The 12128-nt window shown below is 35.5% G+C and overlaps 1 protein-coding gene across 2 annotated transcripts; it reads left to right on the top strand.

Moving 5' to 3' along the window:
- Positions 1 to 2246: 2246 nt before the first annotated feature.
- CGA (glycoprotein hormones, alpha polypeptide) lies at positions 2247 to 10786 on the top strand. Of its 2 annotated transcripts, none has more exons than XM_039343051.1 (4): positions 2247 to 2302; positions 6231 to 6337; positions 8161 to 8351; positions 10511 to 10786. In XM_039343051.1, the coding sequence occupies exons 2-4, from the start codon at positions 6238 to 6240 to the stop codon at positions 10592 to 10594; spliced, it is 375 nt and encodes a 124-aa protein (XP_039198985.1). In that variant the 5' UTR covers positions 2247 to 2302; positions 6231 to 6237; the 3' UTR covers positions 10595 to 10786. The 2 variants fall into 2 exon arrangements, with proteins under 2 accessions (XP_039198985.1, XP_039198986.1); XM_039343052.1 differs by lacking the exon at positions 2247 to 2302 and adding an exon at positions 5767 to 5828.
- Positions 10787 to 12128: the final 1342 nt, after the last annotated feature.

Here is a 12128-nt window from a genome sequence, read left to right as displayed (position 1 = left end):
AAATTTGTCTCCTCTCTTCTCTTCTTGTTCCCCCTTCCCTCCCTTTTCCCCTTCCCTCCTTCTTATTGCTATATAATCCTTAATTTTGCACACCCCAAATATATTTACCTAAAGGAATTAGGAAACAATAATAATTCAATATATTAACTGGCAGTATAACAACATTGTAGGGAGACCATACAGTACACCATTCTTGCTATTCTTCTCAGCAATATGAGCACAGCAACACTGGTCAAATTTTGCATAGTTGGTTAATTGTTTGATTAATTTTTCAGCTCCAGTTCTCGTCCTCCATAAATAGGATTTTTCAGAAGTAGGATGTGAAAAAATATGTTTACAAATTTAGTTAAGATTTTTTTGAGTAATAGTATGAAATTAAATACTCTATTCATAACTAGTTACTTGTTCCTTGAAACAAAATATACTACCTTTTCAACTACATTAGCTATAATTACAGTTGTTACAGTTCATTACAGTTACATCTACAATTAAAACTGCTTAAATGATTAAATGTCCTCAGCTAAAGGTGCCAAAAGGCAGAAGCAGAACGAAAACCATTAATTATTATTAAATATCTTGACTATAAACTATGTTATTGGAGAAGCGAAATAGTTAACATGCATATTCAGTTTCTGCGGAAATCTTCAGAAATAAGATAGTAACACAATTATCACTTACTCAAAATCCAAGCAAAAGAGAATTCATAATCCATAGAGAGAGAGAAATAGAAATTTAAATGTCTTAACTGTAATTAAAAATTAGAAGTGTAATTTTGTTCTAAACTTTTGTGGAATGTGTAGCATTATCTGTATGTTGTGGGATTGATGGTTATGTGCTTGAAACATAAATCATTGTGAGTCAATTTAAAGACTCTTTGAGAAACTGCAGATAGATGGCATCTCCCACTCATAAGATTAGCTAAAATGGGTCCAAATGTTTCTTCCAAGTGCTGGAAATGTAAATTGGCAACTGGGACATACTATATCATATGCGATTTTTGGAATAAGATTAAAAAATGGCTGGAAGAAATTTTAATGTTAGTGGCAGAGTCAAAACCAGAACTCTTTTTACTAGGCATAACCATGCAGAAATATGACAAAGGGGTATTCTGTTTGATGTTACACATTCTCACGGCTGCTAGGTTGGTATACGCTCAAAACTGGAGGAATAAAGGAATTCCAACAGAAGAAGAGATTTTATATAAAATTTTATCGTGTGCCGAAATGGATAGGCTCACAATGGAAATGAAGGATAAGACAGAATCAGACTACTTTGAAATCTGGGACAAATTTTTATTAGTGGTATGAATTAAGGAGAACTGCTTGGGCTTCAAGCTAGTGTTAAGACAGAAGTACATATAACTGTATATATAATTGTATTGTATAGAAGAATACGTTTATTTAAAGATTAAGAATGATGTATTAATTATATGTATTAAGAGGAACAAATTGTTAGGAGTATTTATTCTGGAATGTCACGTTATGTCCATTTTTGTTTTAACTTTATTATAAATAAAACACTTTAAAAAAAAGAGAAACTGCAGATAGAAAGAAAATATTGCAGAGTAAACAAATATACATGGAAGCAGTATTGTGTAAAGTAATGTGTAAATTAATGTATCTTTCTTACTAATCTTTACTGGTTTCTATTGATAGAAAATGGGTTCATAAGGAAAAAAAGGAAAATTAGGACATTTAAAAAGCTGTTGGAAATTTGGTCAACAAAACAGTCTTTATTTTTGTTTTATGGCAGCAGTTTTTTTTTTAAAAAACATGGCAATGAAGTGCAGTTAATAATGAAAGAGTAATGTACATGGTAAATATCAAGAGGAATCTGAGAATTTTTTCTTACTACTGTAACAAATTTGTTTTAAAAGGCATAGTTATTGTGAGTGATTTAATCTGATAAATCGCTTGTGACTTTTAATAAAATTTGTTAGTTTGAAAAGGGACTACCAGACTCCTTCTAATTTTGGACTAAAACAGCCCTCCTCCTACAAGCCAATGGCATTGATCCTTGTGATTACCATCTGACGCTTCTTTAATATGACAATTGAAAAAGCAATCTGTTTAAGGGTAAAGAAAGAGATAACATCAGTATATGGCAGAAGAGTAATTACATCAAGCAACATTGAGCCACTGAGTGAAATTACAGTTGATCCATTGGCTTAAGTGTGGGTGGAAGATGGACTATTTTGCTAGTATAAAAGAAAAGCACAAGGTTTATCATTTTGTACCTTTGTCAGACAAGCTGCAGCTAAGCATCCAAAACTCTCTTTCATACTCTCGTGAAAAAAAGGAAGGTAATATTATTTGTTAACACTGTACAGTATCTCTCTACCTCTGATTTATTCATTTATTTTGTCCTGCCTTTTATTATTTTTATAAATATATGCATTGTTGATTTGTAGAGAATATCAAATGAGCAAATGTTTGTAACATTTCATGTGGCTAACACTTAAAAACAGTTGCTTTTTCTTGCTAAATTAGTATATCATAGATACATTGCCTTGTGCCCACGAAGTTTCCATTCAGATTCAAGAACAAGCATTTGAGTATTCCTAAGATATAAAAGCTTGAATATAGAAATACTGTTCTTTTTATCTCAAAATTGGTGTTCGTGTGCACGGTTATGGGAATGTTATATACTTTTGTTTTGTTTTCAGAAGGTGCTCTTCTAGGTTGGAATCCTTTTTGCATTTATTTTCTTTGGATCCTCAAGCACAGTGTGCTCCATATAATATGCCCAACAGTAGGCAGGCAGTCTCTCCTCTCACTGATTTGAATCAAAGAGAAGAAACAAGAGCTGTTGCAGCCAATTAGGTTTGTGAAGCACCTTTTTGAGAAGTGCAAAATGCTGCAGCAAAAACTAGGAAGTCATTTCGCAGAGAGATGCTTTGGTTCTCAAGAAGCGTTTGCTTTACTTTCTAATCAGCTCCGAATTGGATTGTTATCATAATACATTTATTTTGGGAAGCTTCTTGATTTATTTCTGGCCTTGTGCCATTGAATCATAGCATTTCTACAGATTTTGTAGATTATGTATTTTCCTATTGGAAGAACCTCTGGCCTCAACTCACCTACTTTTGGACTTTGCCACTTCAAAAAATGTATATTGTTCCTGCGCTTCATAATTTAGAATGTATCTCCCCTATCTTTTCTAATGCAGCTGCTCTAACAGCGTGTAATCATGATAAAAGTTAGAAAAGTACTCAATTTGCTGATATTTTATTATTCCACACTCACAAGGATTTCTTAATCCAACAATGAATGGAAGGCACAGCAGCCAGGAAACACTTGTGGGATTTCAATGCTTGCAATTCACATTATTTATCATAACAACTGTTTAGATTTTATTTGTAAACCAGAAGCCAAATGAACACAAATATACATTCTGAAACTGCCAGATGAGGTGAGATTCAAAAGCTATTTATGCTATTTCTTTTTTTATATGAGTTGGGACTGAGTGGATTTTTGTTATTCTGGGGTAACTCTTGGGTGAGGTCCGGATTGGATGGTTTTCTATTCATTCTCCTCTTAAGAGTGAATAAAAAAAAAAAAGGATTAGTAACAATTGGTCCACTATATTTCTGCATTTTAAGTGGACAGAACTGAAGATAATCACAAAGAGTGTAAATGCTAGAAGTATGGAAGAATTCTAGATTAAGTAGAATCAATATGTGTCCAGGAAAGATCTTCAGTTCAAATATTTTTATTAGTTTATCAAAATATAAAATATAGATAAAGAAAAATGAAGATAATGGGAAAATAAGGGAGGAAAAGGGGAAAAGAGAAAAATATAAAGTAAGGGACAAAAGAAAAGGCATTGCCTTCTGGCTCCATTTGGTACAGTAGAATAAGGTAGTAGCATAAAACCTCAACTTTTTACTTTTATATGATAATGTACAATAGCTATTTCTATAACAACAAACCTATCTAATCAGCAAAACCAAAAATCAACATTTCATTTTTTCGCCACCTCAAGCACAAAGTCCAAAAGTGGTTTCCAAGTAGAAGTGTCCAGAAAAGATTTGCAGATTCAACTAGTAGCCAATAACTTATTCATCCTTTCCTAGGTTAGAGACAGATTGTATTTCATATGGATACTTAATGCATGAAGTGTGACAAATATAGGTGGATCAAATAGGTACAACACTGATCAAGGTTTAATTGCAATTGCAATTGAGGGTTTTTCCAGTTGAGGTGCAAAATCAAGAGAAAATTTAAACAGAACCCTCAGATGACACTTTAATGGAGACTTACCATATCCAGGAAAGCAACCCTAAAATTCACATTACAAACCAAGAAATAAGAAATAAATGTACAAAGCTCGTTCAATATCTCTATCAATTACAGTTTTTTCATATTTGTTTTAGAAAAAGCAACAATTTGTCATTACAGAAGCACATCCATTTTGCTATTTTATATTGGTCAGTTAATTGGTATATAATTTCATTAAGGATTTTTATTACAACAGTAAAACAGAAACTAAATTTAAAGAAAGAAAAAAGAATAACAAGAAAGAGTCAATTGTAAGAAAAAAGAAAAAACAAAAATAAAGAATATAATAAAGAAAAAGAAATATATAAAGAAGTGACTTCCAACCTTCACTGCAACAATGATAAACAAATGTAGTAACTCTTTACTCCCCATAAGGTTACAAACAGATATCTCATATCTCATTCCTTATCTATAAGCAAATTCATTAAACATCAACTTTTCAACCCTAATGTCAGCAAAAAGTTTGTAAAGGATTGCCATAACTTTGCAAATAAATGTCTTATTGTAACTTTGATCAAATATAACCAACTTTATATTCTTTCCTTTCACTTCTAGTAGTCTTCATCTTTAGTTCATTCATAGGATTTCTCTTCAATTCTTTATCTCCTCATACAAATTTCTTCAAAGATTTAACAAGCCTTTTTTGTAGGTCCAGTAAGAAAACATTTGGTTTGTCATTTGCATGTCTTTTTAATTAACTTCAGCCAGTCTCTTTTGAATCTATATACCACTACAACCCTTATTGTCTGTTTCATTCTTGTAAGTGTCAGTTGAGTGAAGGTACACATAGGGCAACAGTTTTTCAACCAAGGAACCTCAGAATGGGCTAACTTCAAGAATCTATCCAAAATCTGAAACCTATGACTGCCATGAGATTGAAATTTGGCAAAATTTGTTCAGGCTGCTACAGTCAGCTGCGGTCATGTGATTGTCATTTAGAATTTTCCAGCCAGCTTCCCACAGAAAAATCAAATGGGGAAGCCAACGGGAAGCTGGAAGTTCCAGCCTAGCAGGCAGGTAAGTGACTGCTGCTGGGTGGGGGAGAGAGTGGCGGGTTGCACAAGGGTGCAGAGGAGGTGACCAGTGAATATGAATCACTCCAATAGCTGACACTGAGCCACAGCACAACAGGGAGGAACCCACATCAATTCCCAAAAGCAGCTAGTATATCTTCCTCTGACCTGTTCATCTGGCCTTTGCTTAGCAACCTGGCATCCCAGCATAGCCTGAATACAATGCAAACTTCTAATGCATCTGACGCTGTGTCCGAAAATGTCTGATTATTTGCTTGCTCCATCTCTGTTCATCTCTGATCAGATCCACCCTGCTTTTCTAAGAACCTAAACTAATCCAATTGCTACCCACTTCTCTGTTTACTTACAGTATAGGTTATTTTGGTTGATTGCGCATTCTTGGTTATGGTGACATTTAAAGAGAGTTTGATTGGTTCAATTCGGGCTACCCAATGTTGCATCTTGAATGAGATGTTTTCTAGTAGAATCCTGGTTTAAACTTAAGGCTCTTCAATTCAGTTTCCTTGATTCCAAGGTAAGTATTGTAGATTGCAACCACTATACGAAGGTCTCTTGAAGGAATACTATACTGTATTTTTGAAGTAATGCTCACAGTTGTAGCCAATTCAGAATTCAAAACTCAGAAATCAGATTAAAACTAAGTCCACTAAAGTAGCATTAGGCAATCAGATATGGACTACAAACAGACAAGTCATGGAACAAAGAAAGTGTTTCATATGTCTTTTTTCAACCTTCTGGAGATAATTCCAGATTTTTGCAGCTAAGATCTGGTGGCTATCTGGTTTTAAATCCCTATAATTCAACCTACACCTTAATTGGATTTGTATGTACAGTACATGTAAGTCAATTTAATCAACAGAAATTAATGTAAGATTGTATGGAGGCAGAAAGTCCACTGTTTTTCTCTTTTTTATAGGAACATCATGGATTACTATGGAAAGTATGCCATTGCCATTTGTGCCTTGTTAGCTGTGTCTCTGAATATTTTTCAATCATTGCCAGAGGAAGAGTTTATCACACATGGTGAGATGCTTTTAAAATATGAAATAAAAGAAAACATATGGAGTTTATTGTTAGTGCTGATTCTTCTAGTTTAATAATGTAATTATTAGATTGCTTTATGTTTTCTAAACTATTAGATTGTTTGATTATATTGAAGGAAGAATGTATGTATGTATTTATTTTTTTATATTATTCAAAGTATTTGACCACCCATCTCACCATAGTGACACTGGGCAGCTAATAACAATTAAAAACACAGCAAACAAGAAAAATATAAATACATAACCAGCAAGTGAGATTAAAAAAAAACAACTGCTACAGCTATCAACATAACCACTTCACAAGTTCTAACTGACACACTGACTCCCATGTCTGCGTAGGTCTAAATTTCAGAAGGCTTAATCAAAGTAGATTGCCAATAAATAAGTTCAGTGTAAACACACTGGATAAATAAACATGTGGCATATACCTAATTAAATAAAAACAATTCCATCTATAGACAATTTTGCAGAAGTTGGCATACTTTTCAGGGACTATTGTGCAAAAAAAAATGAGAAAATTTATATTCTTTGATTTATATACTAAAAAAAGTAGGCCATGGTTCATCGGGATATTTTTTTAAAGCTTCCACATTATGGACTCAGTGAATGAGTATAAGGCGTAGAGCTTTCCAATAGGGACCCTCTTAATAGTTCACCTAAGAAGGCCCCCTTGCTACATTATTTAATGAGAAGTTAATGCCAAGCAAAGATTCATCAGGCTATGAAAAATATGGAAAACACTGAAAGCATTTATTTTTAAAAAATACTTCACAATCATGTAGAGAGATTGATAAACTATATCATGTGATCACACAGTATGTAAAGATGTTTGATGGAAAGACAAAAACACTGCAAAAAAGCTGAACAAATTTTCTTCATCACTCTTCTCTATGGAAGTTGTAGGTCAGAAACTTACAATTAAACGTACATTTATTTCCAGGAAATAAATGTACAGAACAGAGTTCTTCAAGGACACAAGATAAGATCTAGACCTTCCTGTCAACAAACTAAAAATGAACAGATCACTGGTCCAGGCGGTATCCATTTTAGGATATTTAAAGCATTCAACTTAATCTAACTAATGAGTAGTGCGTTTATTAAAAAATATATGACCTATCGATCAGATTAACTTGTTATCATAGCCTCTACTATGGCCAATATTTTATAACATGTTCTTAAATGAACCAAAATGGAAATTAGCAGCAGGATGGCCAAGTATGTTAATGTTCCAGTGTGGCAGGACTAATAAAAAGTTAAAGATCAAAAACAGAAATATAAATTCTTTGATTAATAAAAGTGCTCAGGAAATCTACAATAGAACTGATGCACTTTTGATAAATGGAAAAGATTAGTCTATGTAAACATGTGCGTGGACATGTTCTAGTGCAAATTGAATATTGATTTATATAATCCTCGTTAGTGAGCACACTATGGCTTGATTAAATTAATTAAAAATATCTTTACCATTTTACTAAAGAAGGAAAGCTGGTTCCCAGTTTGGAAGGAAAGAAATGAATGAAAACTTATGATTTTATTCCTGATGTTACACATTCTCATTCAAGTTTTTCTACGTATTTTTATTATGGATTAGTGTGTAAATTTTCCTAAGGACACTGAACTTAGAATGATTTCTCTGTTTGGAAATGGACTGCACATGTGTAAAAAGCTGAACGTCTCTGTCCCGTCATACAGTCTAAGCTCATTAGGATGCAGTGTAACATTCCATGTCAGAATGTGGAGACCTAAATGGAATCTAGAACAGGATCTAACCTTTCTTCTGTATTCTTTTTGTCTGTTTGTTAGATTGTACTGAATGTAAACTAATCTTGAACACTTACATGACCAGAGTGTTCAATGGCCGACCTGTGTACCAATGTGCAGGATGTTGTTTCTCAAGAGCTTATCCAACTCCCATGAGGTCAAAAAAGTCCATGCCCGTGCCGAAGAACATCACTTCAGAAGCGAAATGCTGTGTGGCAAGAGCTTTCAGAGAGGTAATGGGACTACCCCTAGGCGATGTACAGTGGGTTACAATTTTGTTTACTCTTCCTCTTCAGCCTAGTTTCCATATGGAGTATACAACCAGGAACTGCGAAGAGTGCAAAAGAGTGCTACAGGAAGGGACTGTAAGCAGAAGACAAATGAACATGTTTTGTTTTCAATCTGTGTTTGAATATTCTGAGTTTGTGCTTTCATTTAGGGAAAAACAAGAATTCTGCCAAAATATCAGATATGTGTGTGTGTGTGTGTGTGTGTGTGTGTGTGTGTGTGTGTGTGTATGTAGGTCTTTGGTTATTCGGGTTTTCTCCTGCGTCAAATTGGAAGTGTCTTGGCGATGTTTCGACGTTGCTCCTAGAAGCACGAAGCAGAAAACACCAGCCTGAAGATGACGAATGGGACTTTGTCGAAACATCGCCAAGACACTTCCAATTTGACATGGGAGAAAACCCGAATAACCAAAGACCTACATACAAACACCCGCGAAAACCTATATATATATATATATATATATATATATATATATATATATATATATATATATATATATATAATTGGAATGAATTCTGAACATTATATTTAATGTCCGTTATCAGAGATATGACTTGGGGACATTTATCCAGAATCTCCCTTAATAGAATGAACAGGAGGACGGTTGATTGATTGATTGATTGATCGATTGGTTGATTGATTGATTGATAGCATTTATGTGGCTGCCTCAGTCAAGTAAAATGATTCTGGACAATGTACAAAAAGTCAGCTATAAATACAAACCCCAAAGAAAGCAATACTATAAACCTAAAAACCAACTAAACCATAATATGCTGACCAAACTAAAATATACTGCAACAGTTGGAATTCCACTTATGTGCCATTACCCTGAAAGAAGCCCACCTCCAGAAGATGTATAACCATTAGGAACAGAGTCTAAAATAATTTTATAATCAATGCGATTAAATACATGGGTTGATGAGCTTTAACTGGCTGGTGCATGTTGGCTGAGGGGGTAAAGAGCTGCTGTCCAAGAGATGGAAACCAAATGTTTCTTTAGATGTTAGGCTAATTCTTCTTCCTCCTGACATTAACATTCCGTCTAGTGCAAATGTTTGTCACCTGATGTCACTCCCTCTTTGTGCTTTGGGGAAAGGTCTTTTAATTGCAGTGCATTATGAAACTGCTCAAACTAATGATTTTATAGAGGTTTTTTTCTTCTTATGACCCTTTAATCCCTTTATTCGGGGTGGAGTCAGGGTGACCGAATGGAGCTGAGAGTTTACTGGCTGGATGTCCTTCCTGACACCTATGCTGAGTTTGCAGTAGATATTTTCTCTTTGAGCCCTGATAGAGGAACATTTGCTGCTGCCTAGGATTGAACTCTCAACCTTACATGGAATAATAGGTCCTATTACATGGAATAATAGGTCCAGTTAACCTTACATGGAATAATAGGTCCAGCCAGTTTGCATTGGTTCAGTAGAACCGATACCTTACTTTTTCTTGAGTTCGGCAAAACAGTTACAATAAATCTGCGAGGTGCATCGTGCTGGTGATGCTGCCGCTGCTGTGAGGCATGTCGCTCTGGTGATGATGTCAATGTGACCCATGTTGTGTCAGTGATGATGTGAATGCAATGCGTGTTGCGCTGGTGATAACGTCAATGAGATGCATGATCGCTGGTGATGATATCAATGCAACGTGCATTGCGCCGTTGATGTCAATGAGATGTGCGTTGCACCGTTGATAATGTCAATGCGACGTGCATCGCGCCAGTGAGGAGGACAATGTGGTGATGACAAATATGTGAGGTGCATCGTGCCGGTGATGACGACAAACAGAACCAGTTGTTAAATTATTTGAATCCCACCATTGAATAGGTCATATACAGCATAATAATTGTAGAATTAGCCTAGGTTGGGGACTGAAGGAAGTTTGGTGCTACTATAGTTTCCAGCAATCCTGTTAAGATGGTGGGTCTTAAAAAGATATGTTGGCATTATAGTTCAACAGCACTTAGGGCTGTAGGTCACTTATCCCCAGCACAGGAAATCATTCCAAGTCTCCATAAAGACTGATGAAAGAAGGTTTTTCTTTAAGTGAGAAAATAGTACGTAACCTCACTGTGGTTTAAATCTGATTTTAGAGTTTGCTTCTCCAGGTTTTCATTCCAAATGATCGAACTAGGAAGATCGAGAATCACACTGACTGTCACTGCAGCACCTGCTACTATCATAAATCTTAATTCCTCTACAACTGGACAACAGATTCCTCTGCAGCTGGACCACAGATAGCTCAGAATGAAATTTTATCATATCCTAAATTTTTGTTTTCCTTAGTTTTGTAGTGAAATTATGTATATTCCTAGGTTTTCGCATAGGAGTGATCCTTCTGATCAGCATGTTATGAATACTCTGCTGTTTGTTCTCTATGTGCTCTGTCACACATTTGGATAAGCAGAAAAATATACATTTCTTCTGCAGATCAAATATAGAGTTATGCATGATAACCAGAGCCTTGTTTATTTTGTATGTCAGGTATGCATTCATGTTTGAATATTGTTTTTCAAGAGAAAAGACACCAATAGAGTCACTGAATATAATTTTTCATCCCAAAATTAATTTCAACTGAAAGAAATTTCTATGTTTCATGTGTTGATTCTTTTTTTTTTTTCCTCTGTAAGACTTTAATGACACAGTTTTAGTGGTGCTAGACATGGAAAATGCACTCTGATGCAAGGAAACTTGAATTTAATTAAAAGGAAACTTGCATCAATGCTTTCAAGTTGCTTTTAGAATTAATTTCTCTTAGCATTAGACTGGATATTCTTTTTTTAAAAAATATTGTCATTGTATTGAACATGCTGGCTAGCGTGCAAGGAGTCTACATAGCAGTACCCTGAATCAATACATAAACGACACACATACACAAACACACAGACAAATGCTATCTAAAAAAAATTCCATGTCACAATAAAGCAATTGCATTCTATAGAAGATTCTGAATGGATTAGAGCAGTGGTTCTCAACCTTTTTAATGCTGCGACCCCCAACCGGTCGTAAGTCGAGGACTACTCAACCGGTCGTAAGTCGAGGACTACTCAACTGGTGTAGTCCCAGAATGGGACTTTTGGCGGGCTCAGTAGGGCAGAGACAGCCTGGACAATTCCTATTGGCTTTTGAAAGCCAATAGAATTAGACTCTATTCAAGAGAGTCTATTCTATTGGCTTTCAAAAGCCAATAGAATAAAAGGGAGTAGCACAGCTAAGGAAAAGGGGAAAAAAATGGCGGACTGCGTTGTTTGGCGACCCCCGTGAAATGGTCGTTCGACCCCAAATGGGGTCCCGACCCACAGGTTGAGATCCACTGGATTAGAGCAAACCCTGGGCCATGGCCCACTACTGAGCTGTGGCTTATTTAGAATTGGGCCACGTGAGTGGCTGGCCAGAGTGCATCCGTGTGCGTGCATAGCTCAACTTGCATGAGCGATGGGCTGATGGGCACTCGTGTGGCCCAGTTCCCCTCTTTCTTCCCCCCCACCATCCGGGCTACCAAGCCACTAAGTTTCGGGGCTGCTGGATGAGAGAACCAGATTTTACCACCATCACCACCAGCAGCAGTAGCAGCAAATATCCATGCCACATTTCTATGTGTTACAACATTGGGTTATTAAAGGCATTGTCTCTGAGAGTGATCTTTTGTGGAGAGTACTATAGAATCCCAAGAGGTGAGCATCTCAGGCTATGATAATATCTGAAGAGTATTATCAGATGTATAAA

Source organism: Crotalus tigris, unplaced genomic scaffold (genome assembly GCF_016545835.1).
Source record: "Crotalus tigris isolate CLP2741 ecotype Arizona unplaced genomic scaffold, ASM1654583v1 scf7180000017833.3397121, whole genome shotgun sequence".
In the NCBI taxonomy this organism is placed as follows: domain Eukaryota; kingdom Metazoa; phylum Chordata; class Lepidosauria; order Squamata; family Viperidae; genus Crotalus; species Crotalus tigris.
Note: the sequence above shows the minus strand (reverse complement) of the source record. Positions and strands in the feature narration are given on the sequence as shown.